The 12,103-nt window shown below is 36.6% G+C and overlaps 1 protein-coding gene across 1 annotated transcript in view; it reads right to left on the minus strand.

The window, feature by feature from the left end:
* Positions 1–965: 965 nt before the first annotated feature.
* Positions 966–12,103, minus strand: part of LOC107658882 (putative adenosylhomocysteinase 3) — a 32,649-nt gene continuing 21,511 nt past the window's right edge. Inside the window, exons 2-17 of the mRNA XM_016447583.1 lie at positions 10,822–10,930; positions 10,357–10,500; positions 9,105–9,205; positions 8,720–8,822; positions 8,529–8,623; positions 8,348–8,454; positions 7,609–7,725; positions 7,391–7,454; positions 6,718–6,806; positions 6,344–6,414; positions 5,319–5,413; positions 5,131–5,229; positions 4,013–4,081; positions 3,718–3,796; positions 2,323–2,443; positions 966–2,232 (exon numbers count right to left, since the gene is read on the minus strand). Coding sequence (XP_016303069.1) covers positions 2,226–2,232; positions 2,323–2,443; positions 3,718–3,796; positions 4,013–4,081; positions 5,131–5,229; positions 5,319–5,413; positions 6,344–6,414; positions 6,718–6,806; positions 7,391–7,454; positions 7,609–7,725; positions 8,348–8,454; positions 8,529–8,623; positions 8,720–8,822; positions 9,105–9,205; positions 10,357–10,500; positions 10,822–10,930 — 1,470 coding nt within the window. The 3' untranslated portion in view covers positions 966–2,225. The remainder of the gene's footprint in view (positions 2,233–2,322; positions 2,444–3,717; positions 3,797–4,012; positions 4,082–5,130; positions 5,230–5,318; positions 5,414–6,343; positions 6,415–6,717; positions 6,807–7,390; positions 7,455–7,608; positions 7,726–8,347; positions 8,455–8,528; positions 8,624–8,719; positions 8,823–9,104; positions 9,206–10,356; positions 10,501–10,821; positions 10,931–12,103) is intronic.

Raw genomic sequence — 12,103 nt, forward strand, 5'->3', positions numbered from 1 at the left:
AAAAAAACAATTGCAAGATATAAATGCAGAATTGTAAAAACTCACAATTCTGGAAAAAAAAGACAAGATGTCAACTCATAATTGCAAGATATAAACTCACATTTCTAAGTCTGAATTGTGAGATATAAAGTTGTAATTACCTTGCAGCTCTGTATAAAAAAATCTGCAAGATATAAATTCACAATTCTGAGAAGTCCAAATTGTAAGCTAAAAATCAGAAATGTACTATAAAAAGTCGCAATTACCTTGCAATTCTGTTAAAACAGAATTTAAAAAATTCAATTCAAACTCAAAATTCTGAAATTGTGAGATGCAAATTTGGAATTGCAAGATGTGTTGCAAGTTTATATCTCACAATTTCGAAAAAAAAAAAAAATCCAAAATGTGAGACAAAAAGTCGCAAATAATTTTGTTTATTTTGTGATTGAAACAGACTTCCATAGGAAACGCCCGGGCCACTGTTTCATATTTTTTGAAAATAAATGAGACAGAAGAACAACAACAAACTATTGAAAACTCCAGCAAAAACAGCAGACGCCTGCGCTGATGAGTGCTCGTGTGAGGGGATTAAAACATATCTATTCGCTCTTAACTTTTGGAGAGAAACGGCGCAGACACTGGAGATATATTAATCTTTCTAGTGCACATGTCGAGTGCCTGTGTTCATGCATGCTATCAAAAGGAGTACTTTGAACAGCTGTGCATTCGACTGTTGATTTAAAAAAAAAAACGAAATATGCTTTGGGCAGGACAATCAAAGAAAAGTATTTTGCGCTGCAAGCGTTCCACTGGCTAATCGACACCTACACGACACACGCATCCATGTGAGACGGTCCTGAGCGAAGGAAAGAGACGCCACATTAAACAGGAAACAAAGAAGGTCATTTTGATTCCCTTTATGACAAACACAGATGGAAAAGAGAAGATAAATATCTGCCATAAAGATTTTCAGAAGTGTAGCAAAATAAAGGTCCCAATTTTATTATATTTGAATATCCCAGTCACAAAGGCAGCTTTTGCTCTACAGGCCTGCAAACAGCAAAACTTTCCTTCTAGCCTCTGAAATGAGTACACAGTTGGTCTTGGCTTCAGTTTACACACATTTCTCTCCCATTACTAAATCTGCAGAGGACCTGGAAAGAAACTCGGTACCGGATTAACTGTACATTTGGTATCTCATTGATATAGGTTCTACTTCACAGTATATAAAACAAGGGTTTCATTAAATGTCATATTACACTAGAATATCTTATAACATTGAATTGCTTATTTTTAGAATGACAGAGGATGAGTTCATAGGAACAAAAGTTGATGGCAGAAGAAAAAGAAAAACATTTTTTTTTAAATAAATATCTTAATATACACCCGTTATTACACAGCCTGACGAGTTTCAGCAATAATGTGGATAGATTGCGCACAGTTTGAGCATTTCGATCTCAAACATCAATACTGGCGTTCTTGGAAACAGTGTGGAAGGAGCTTGTTGCGTTTGAAAGGGAAATTTGAAATGCTAATGCCTCAGCCAATGAGATTCCAGTCTGAGTGAACGGAGGGGATAAGCCCCGCCCCCCAAATCGTTCACAATCCAGTTAAATTTGAACAGCTTTTATTTAAAACCGAGAGTGCAAAAATGTTAAAATTTGCTGTAAAAATTAATACAGGTTTTAAAAAATAAACAACAACAAAATTTGAATAGTGTGATCAACTAAAAAGAACGATTTGAAGTCCTGCACACGACCGCAATTCTGTCCCACCCCCCATATTATATTAAGAAAAAAAATCACATGTAGAAAACAAGAGAATTGGACAACGTGGCATGTCCATGACTAAATCATCGGGTATGATCGAACATTGTTTTTTTTTTGTTTTTTTGTCTTTACCGGAACTTATAATTAAACGATAAAAGATCTCTAAATGGATTACGTACAACTAACACATGAAGCTAAGAAAAGATGAAATGGTGAAATTTCCATGAAAACGTCGCTAGGTTGCACCACTGGCAGTAGCAGCTCATAAAAGGTTAGCTATGTTATTCTAGCGTAAAATAAATAAACACTGCCGGTAGCGAAAATTAGCCACGCCCTTTACCCCCAACCAATCAGATCAGGGCTTCTCCCTCCCCTCCAAATGCAGGCTGTGACACACAGCTCTGTCTCGCCTTAGTCTGTATGAATTATGGAGTCTTGGTAAATTCTTTAGTCTTCGTTTCCCACCTGTGAATGGGTCTAGTACCTAAAAATGAAACATTGCAAGCAATTATTAAACAGAATTAAAATAGACAAGAGTTTTTGAATCATTAAGGTTTATCATGCAGCTGCTGACCTGTAGTAGTTTGGCTTAAAGGGTCCGTTCTTGTTCAGGCCGAGGTATTTGGCCTGTTCATCAGACAGTTCAGTCAAATGTGCATCAAAAGTAGGGAGATGAAGGCTGGCAACGTATTCATCTGCAGAAAAAGCATTTTAAACATTGTGCATCAAGAAAAGTCATACTTTGAATGACTGTTTATAATTTAGCACCATAGTTCAGTGGCAAGTTAACACGGCTGCAATTAATTGATCAAAAATACAGTAAAAACAGTAATAGTGAAATATTTTTACAAATTGAAATAACTATTTTGTATTTGAATATATTTTAAAATGTAATTTATTTCTGTGATCAAAGCTGAATTTTCAGCATCACTGCTCCAGTCTTCAGTGTCACATGATCCTTTTTTTTTAAAATCTGGCTTCACTTCATCAAAAATTTTCATAAGAATCAACTGAAAAGTAAAGAGTCCTAGAAGAGTCTAAATGTACACAGATACAGCATAACTGGCTCACAAACTTTAGAAATAATTTTTAAAAATATCACATTTTGCAAACAAAAGGCTATTTAAATATTAATGTTTTACTTCTGATGCAAAGATTCAGAAAATCAATGAAAATCATCTCCAATCAGAAAAGCGATTGGCCAATTTAATTTCGTGGGCAAAAAGAGGTGCATTGTCTTGGCAATAGCAGAGTGAAGTATAAAGCACAACTCACTTTTAAACCCAGCAGATTTCTATTGGTCAGCTTGAAAATGAGAGGAATCTGCTGCAGAACTTTTTCACTCTCACGCAAAATTTCCAATCGTATGGATTCCTATTGGAATTACTCAATTTCACCCGCAAAATGTCACAGACCGAAGGTAAATGTGACCGCATCTTAACTGACTACAATCAATTACCCATATCTCTCCACCTCCTCTTAAAGAGGCCTTTTGGGATTCAATCTCTGATTTATTTTTCGTGTATGTGAGCGTGAGCTGCAGGTTTGGAAGGAAAATCTGAAGAGCAGTGGAGAGGATGAGAGATCGGTGACAGAACGGCGCAGTCTGCAGTGAGAAGTGGCAGCCGTTTGTGACAGCGTGACCTATTTTCAGCTGTCTCCTGCTCCTCAGGGTCTGTGCAGGATCCCACATGGCTAAACTCTATACAATGCATGCTGCAGAAAACACTGAATCTTTCAACAGGCTGAAAACATCCATGCATGGAGCAGACTAAAACAATTACAACCATTACACCCCTAGACGGCCATAATATTAACACAACATTAGAGGATTTCACTTAAATGCTGGGTTTATTGCATGTGGCGCTTGTCTTAATGGAAGATAAGTTCATTTCAGGTCATGCATAACCATTCATTTAGACATGGCATTTTTTATGCACGTGCATGTATTTATATCAATGCATCATACCCATTTTTTTAGGCAGCAGGTAGACGTCCTGTTTGTAGCGGCCTTCAGGAGCATTGTACAGCTCTATCAGAGCCAGCGCCTGGGGAGAAAGGAGCAAGAAATCAGTCACCATGACAACAGCAAGGCTGTGACACACACACACACACACACACACACACACTTTAAGTGCCTGAGGTTCATACTCTCACACAGCACACAGACTGATTGGACTATGAAGTCAAATTCTCCTTGCATGCACACAAAAGCACATTCCCATTTAATAGTCATTTGTGTTCATTTTTCACTCTCGTCTCACCTGGGTAGTCGCGGTGATGGACAGCACAAAAGTAGGAACAGTGGAGCAGCTCAGGTTCAGGAGGCGACCCTGGAAATATATACAGTATATGGACTGGATAAGACATTAAAATTCTAACAAACTGTGTTTTTAGTTACATTTTAATCTTAACTTGTTTTTTTCTCCTTCATAATGCCTGTGATATATCCGACTGGTTAAAGAAATAAATTTGCCTTGCCTACAGAAAGATTTAGCCACACTATATATAAAAAAATCTATTTTGCATTTATATATGGACATTTAATCCAATATAACAGGGTTAAAAAAAAAACTTAAATTAAAACTAAATGTTAACTAAAAAATACAAATAAAAAAGCTTTTATTTCATTTTAGTTGCCAAGACTTCATTTCATTTTTTATTTTAGTTTAACTTGAAGTACAAAAATAACTAAAACCAAAATAAAAACCAATATAACCTAATAACTTTAGAGCTATAAAACAAAAATAAATAAAATTACAAAAATGCACTACAAAATAAGCAAAACTTGAACTAATATTAAAATGAAAATGGAAATTCAAAAATAACATAAAATATAATTAAAAAACACTGCAATGTAATTGTGATAACATTAAAACATTACCTATAAAGATGTTTTTTACATCCCCTCCAGTTTTTTGCAATTAAGCACAATGCAAAATCAACAAAAATGTCACAATTTTTTTGCAATCCTGCGTAATTTACCACTTAACTGCAAAATAATCACATAAGATGCAATACTAAAAGTTATCAACACATTAGTCTGATAAAGACTAATGCAATACACTGGGGAAAAAAAGTGCATCTTGATGCAAGTTTTCACTTAAACACAGTCGGCTGTAAGTGAATGTAAACATTTTGAAGAAAATGCGTATCTAATTATAAAAATAGCACTGGAAATTTTCCACAAAATTTTGGAAATTACTACCAACAAAACCAGTCACTATGTATGTATGTATGAATGAATCAGTTCAGTTCAGTTTATTCATTTATAAAGCACATGAATGATTGAAAGAACGAATATAAAAATAAAATGGTGAAATACCGGCAGGACTGACTTTAATCTAAATAGTCTTTAAGCAAAATTTCCAATCTCTCTAACCTCTGCCAGCAGCACTATTCTCTTTCCATCCGGCCAGATCACATGATCCACCTGCGACCTCACTCGCTCCCAGGTCAGTTCAGGGGTTCTCAGACTGGCCTGAAAAGGTGGAAGACGACTGTCAACTTTCAGACACTTCTTTACATACATAAGTGACAATAAACTATGGGTTAGAGCAGTTTCCTCACCACATCAATCTCAGTGTTAGAGTGGCCCATGTTGCAGACAATACAGCCGTTCTTCATGCGGTCCATGTACTCTCTTACTACCACGTTTTTATTGCCTACAGACACCACACACAACAAGAGTGAGATGAATGCTGACGAGATACCCTGAAAGCTTCTTGGTTTAGTTGATGAAAGGAGCTTCGGGAAAGAAATTTATCTAAAATGACTCAAAGAGCCACTCGTTCTCCACCTGTCATTCCCCACAGAATTACTAAATGAATCCAAAAAAGTCCAAATGTAATTACTACCGAAAGTAATTTCATCCACATGAGCAACACAGCTGCCTGCAGCCTGAACTGTAATTCAGGTTTGATTCTTGAATTGTCCTGTTCATACTATATCTTACAGGATTGGCTAGAAATTGGTCCATAATCAGAAGTTTTGTCCAACTACATTTAATTGAAATTCAAGACTGACTGCAGCACAGGCATAATTAAGTGAAGTCTCAGATGTAATTAACTTTAGGTAGAGCAATCTATACTAGAATCACTGTGCTAATGACTAAGTGCATTTGCATAGTGCAGTGAGAGTCAAAATGCAGTTATACAGGCAATAAACTCTGCTCAGTTATATAAGTGTATCATTCTGCAGCAGTGCAGTGTCTGATAGCTAATTATTTATGATAACCTCATTTAAAAACAATGTTAAATAATTATTTTTTATTTTTAATATAGTTGTTACTTAAAAATTAAAATAAATAAATAATAATAATAATTATTATTATTATTATTATTTGACTAAAAGCCTTTAGAAAATCATTTAAAAAATAATATTATAAATATTTTTAAAAATGTAAAAATAATATTTATTTTTACAAATTTTTCCAAACAAATACAAAGAATGGGCACAGCAGCTTTCAAGCTTCAAAAAGGATGCAAAAAGTAGAGAATTATTTTCTTTTTTGGGGAAACTGTCATTTTTCTTCGCTCAAATCAGAATAATAAACCTTTGAAATTTACTACAATCAAAAACAGATTCCAAAATACCTGTGCAGGTGATGACAATGTCGACTTGTCGGATGACTTCGTTGAGTTTTACCAGCCTGAAGCCGTCCATGCTGTGTGATGACAAATATAAATGAGTCTTTCTGACGAGTAAAAATTAAAAATAAGTGGCAAGAGACTAAATTCTGAATGAGAACCTTGCAGAACGTTTACAAGCATTAGGAAAGTACTATGATAATTTAAATCAGGTGTGCAAAAATGCTGAATACACAGTCTTGGAGATTCATTCACCACTCAAATGCTGGTTCACAATGTATTAACAACATTAGAATGCCATTAAGTGTAATTTAACGGCATCTAAAGGGCATCGCTGCTGTTGAGGAAATGCTGAATCATTGAAAGCAGCTGCGACTCACCAGGCCTGTAGGGCACAGATGGGGTCGATCTCAGTGACATAGACGATGGAGCCCATCGCTTTGAGAGCAGCACAGCAGCCTTTTCCCACCTTATTACACACAAAGGATTTACAGTAAGGACTCGGAACAAAAAGGTTAAATGTACCTGTGAAAATATATACAGTATGCAGCACACAATGTGACTGACACAAACAGGGCAAGATCCTTTGTTGTTCCTGGAAAAACGTTCCTGTTAGACTATGTTATCAGAAAACAAATGTAATACATGTGGAGGTATTTCCTGGGGTTTTCTGTCCTCTAGTGGCCATATCTGGTATCTGTTTACTAATGCTGTAATGCAGCAGTGCAGTGGAAGTGTGGTCAGCAAAAGTGATTGACAGATTAAATAGAATATTCTAAAATTTAACAAAATCATTCTAAAATGGTTGGGGTTTAGCTGTTCAGACAGATAGGAAATTATTTTCCTTTTTTAATTCTTCACCGAGCATTTTTTCAATCCTAAAAATAATTTCCTATATTTCGCAAGACTGGATATGTCAGATACCAGTCCAGATTTAAATGAGCGTACCTTTACATAAGGCCAAGAACATTCTGAAGATCTAAATGCAGCTCTCTAGAGGTTCTCATAGGAAACAGTTATTAGCTGGCAACATTTGCCACCTAATGATCTCACCTCTCCATATCCACACACCACCACCTGCTTCCCCCCAAACATCACATCTGTGGTCCTCTTTAGACTTGAACACAAAACACAAACATGCTCCGTAAAACCACAGGCTGAAATTAACCAGAAAATTCCTGCCGAGCCGAAAAAGACATGTACATTACACACACAGTGTGTTAAACACATTGATTGGGAAACTATTCTGAGTGCCTTTATAAGAGACATACCCATCCAAGATGGACTCACGGCAGCAGTAGAGGTTGTCAAATTTCTGCTTGGTCACTGAATCGTTAACATTCATCGCGGGAACACACAACTTGCCAGCCTTTGACAGCTGGTATAGCCTAGAAAATAAAATATGAGAGATGTTTAGCAAAAGACACACAACACAAAAAACAAATTCTGAAGGATTAATGTTTATAATCACTATATATAATATATAATTAATATATACACTGCAGGTCAAATGACCTTAATGGATAATTAAGATGTTTTATTTTTTTTTTTTAGTCAAAAATTAAACCAAGGCTGCAATGTTTTAATAAAAATACAGTAAAAACAGTAATATTGCAAATTATTCTATTATTTCTATTTGATTATATTTTAAAGTGCATTTTACTTATGTGATGCAAAGCTGAAATTTTCGCATTATTATTCCAGTCTTCACTGTCACACGATCCTTCAGAAATCATTCAAATATGCTGATGTGGTCCTCAATTATCATATATTTTATACATACATTCATGTATATAATTATTACTCTTATTACTCATTATATTTCTACCACATTTGCCAGTTCCACTACTTGCCACTAGATGGCCACACATTCCCTTTTGATAGAAAAAAACAATAGCAGTCCCCACATTGTGTCCAATTACAAGTTTTCACTTAACCCGCAGCAAATGCCAAAAATGTAACACTAATGCATTTAACAAACTAAAGTCTTTCACAAATGACCATAATCACCTGTGAACTCCAGTCACGCTCTCCTCTACGATGCCTTTGATCTTTTTGAACATGTTGGGATATTTCTTATAGATCCAGTGAGTCAAATCTCCTCCATCATCTAAGATCTACGAAACATAAGCTGTTGAGATACCGAACTGTCATAATATTTCACTTCTCTAGATGTAAACAGTCCAGCTACCATGTTGGGCTGCCAGCCTTCCACGTTAACACAGCGATCGATACACCACCAGAAATCATCCTCCGATTCACCCTTCCAGGCAAACACTGAGAAACCTGCCAGAGACGACACACACGAGTTCATCAGGACAGAAAAATATTTGAAAAAAAAGAATACAAAGGAAATATGAATAAGAAAAGAAAAATATTTACCTCCCTCGGCCAGAGCGGCTGCTACCTCGTTTTGAGTGGAGTAGATGTTACAGGCAGCCCACCTGCACTGAGCGCCCAGAGCAGAGAGGGTCTCCATCAACACCTGCAAACACACACATAAACAAACACTTGATGATGCATTACTGAAACACAGATGTCAGTCTGCTCTCAAAAAAACGAGCATTATTTTTGAAAACATCCTCACAAATATAGAATGACAGTAAAAAGGTTCCTAAGTGGGCTGAATAATGTCCCAAAAAGTGTTGAGTTAGGATTAGGGTGTTGTAATTATAGTGTAATTTAATGTAATCAGTTTAATTTAAGAACAAATTAAGTTAATATTAGGTATACGAGTGTATTTTCGTGGGTGTGTACAGAAACTCACAGCAGTTTGTGCAGTGATGTGGGTGCAACCCACAATTTTGGCTCCAGCCAATGGCTTCTCTCCCTGAGCTCTCTTCCTCAAAGCCATGAGAGCAGGCATCTCTACAGTGCAGAAACACACACAAAACATGAACACATGGCTATAAAATTAAAATAAGCATCGTTTTACGCTTGCACATCCTTGACTTTAAGCAACACTGTGTAACTTTTAGCGGCTGAAGCATAACGCTAAAAGTTACATGTAGATGAACATTTTTGATAATTGTGCGAGTTGAGCTTCACGGATGAACATGATGGCTTGAGGTGCATCGCTGTGATCATGGTTACAAATGATGGCCTTATCAGTGTGAATGTCACTGAAAATCTCATGATAACAAAAGATGGATATCTGAAAAATGTGTCCTACGAGCAGGTAAGCAACTTTTATGTTGTTGTTTTATGACGTAAAAAAGGGTTTGGCAAAGGTGACATTATATATATATATATATTGATTGCTAATCATATCAAATAATGGTGGAAACTATAACATGGCAAGCCTATTTGCCTAAAACTAAAGCCAAGCCTAAATAGACCAAAACAGAAACTGGTTTAGAGATTGGCATTAAAAAAAACACAAAAAAAAACAGGTAATTGTGACAGTTTCGATTGAGAAAAAATGTCAGAATTGTGAGATAAAAAGTTTGCTTTTTGTTGTTGTTTTTCCTGTGGCTTCCAAGTTAATTTCACTGCATATGGTAGTAGCAAAGTATGCAGTTTCCTGGGAAATCCTAGGACAACTCTTCATAAATATCAATTATTATAGGCTTACCATAGTGATTTTAAGGCAAAAACATGGTTTGGAAGATGGTTTTAAGACTCATTACTTACATTTTGCTAACAAAGAAAGTCACATAAGATAGCTTTAAATATGAAACAGTTTTAAAGCTGATAAACAGACAAAGGCTGTGTGTAAGTGCACACTGGAGTATTTGGCCATGTGGTTATGAGGAGCTGAAGGGGGCGCCCTGCTGTCTCACAGCACACACTGAACATATGGCCCCTCAGCAGCGCAGGAAGAACATCAAAACACGCTTCGCTTGATCTCACACAAACACACTTTTACTTCACACATAAACAAATACCAGTGGCTTAATATGTTGACAGGCCCGAGGACAGCTCAAAGAGAGAACGCCATTGCTCAATCAGCCGTCACGCTCGTAAACGGTTATAGCTTGTCGGCACATAAACATTAAGACACAAGGGGCCCTTCCCACCTTGCTCAGCAATCTCGATCTCCCTGCGTCCGAAGTCGGCCTGTTTGATGTTCTTGATGCAGAAGTCTGCATTGCCCTTGGAGTTCTTCTGCTGTTTGTCGCGGGGAGAGGTTTCGTCATCGGAGCTGTCAGTATATGAGGCGGCTGAAAAAGGGAATAATAAAGAAAAAAAAATATGTAGACGTGTGTATCTGTTTCTCCATGAACACAGTCCTAAGAGAGCCCTGCAGGAATGTAGATTTTACTTTTCTTACCTATAATCTACTCTCCTTTATCAATGTAATCCTCTTAAAGAGGCCTGCCAGAGAACCCACACAGGAAAGCTTTTGTTCAAATGACTCACCTGACACTCTCCATTGGACCCTTGACGTATGGCAACACGTTATGTAGCCCACCTGACTGAGGTTTAACAGGACGTGTGCATGTGACTGTACTGTATGTATTGGTGCTTGTACAATGCCATACCTGAGCTGTAACTGTCTGTAGAAGACTGTGAGATGGAGCGAGACAAAGACCTGCGGCTGATCTTGGTGGGACGTTTGTTGAACTCCTGCTTCTGGTCTGCAAACTGGATCTGTCATGAAAAAGGGTGGGAGGTTGGGACAAGAGAGAGAAAACACCAGAGTGAGAAACCTTATAGCGAGAAAAAGACTTTAAAAGAAGTCTCATGTTCACCAAGGCTACATTTATTTGATCAAAAATACAGTAAAAACAGTAACACTGTAAAATATTTTTACAACTTAGAATAAACTGTAGTATATTTTGATAAATAATCAAATCTAACTTATTCCTGTGATGAAAAGCTGAATTTTAGCAGCCATTACGCCATTTTTCAGTGTCACATGATCCTTCAGAAATCATTCTAATATGCTGATTTGGTGTTTATGAAACATTTTTCTTATTATAATCAATGCTGGAAATATCTGTGCTGCCTTTTTTTTTTTTTTTTTAATTCTTGGAAAATCACTTGTAACAGAAAAACATGTCTTTACTGTTACTATAATTGAACTACTTTTTACCAGATTTAATTTACCCACTTGTTATTTATGTTTTAAATTATTTTTTGTTATTTATATACATATATATATACATACTTGCTGAGGTTGGATTTCACACCCCAAATGATCTTTGAACTTTTTTCGGAGATGTAATACCGTCAGATAATGCTTAACAGTGTGCCTATTACCACAGGAAGTGACAAACCAGTATGTAAACAATGATCAGTCGCAGCACAAATGCTACAATTCACATATTTAGCTGAATATTAGGAATAAGTTTTTACTTGGAAAGTGAGAAGGAAATGATTTAAACCAAAATCCGTCCTAATCTTTAACACAATTTGACCTGCCAGGTAGATACTAGCCAGGTACATTACAGTTAGGCAGGTTTGACTGTGATAATTTATCATAACCTTGATAACTCCAAGTATCCTTTATAAATGCAGTCGGCCACCACTAATCTGCTCTCAATGAAAGTCTGGAGTGGAAATCATTGAGAGCTCATCGTGGATGTGTCGGTAAACTGCACTACTATTAATGGTCTGGCAGCTGTTGCCTGCAGGAATGAACGCGCAGCGTGAACCGTGAGAGGATTACAGTGCGGTGCAGTCATCCCCTGCTGACATTATTATCAGAGTCAACAGCGAGCCTCAAATCCCCCCGCTCCATCAAGAGATTTTTAAAAGCACGACTATTACATAACCCAGTGCCATATCAGTGTTCAATCAACCACTGAGTGATCGCAGTGA

This window comes from Sinocyclocheilus anshuiensis, unplaced genomic scaffold, assembly GCF_001515605.1.
Source record: "Sinocyclocheilus anshuiensis isolate Anshui unplaced genomic scaffold, SAMN03320099.WGS_v1.1 scaffold283, whole genome shotgun sequence".
In the NCBI taxonomy this organism is placed as follows: Eukaryota; Metazoa; Chordata; class Actinopteri; order Cypriniformes; family Cyprinidae; genus Sinocyclocheilus; species Sinocyclocheilus anshuiensis.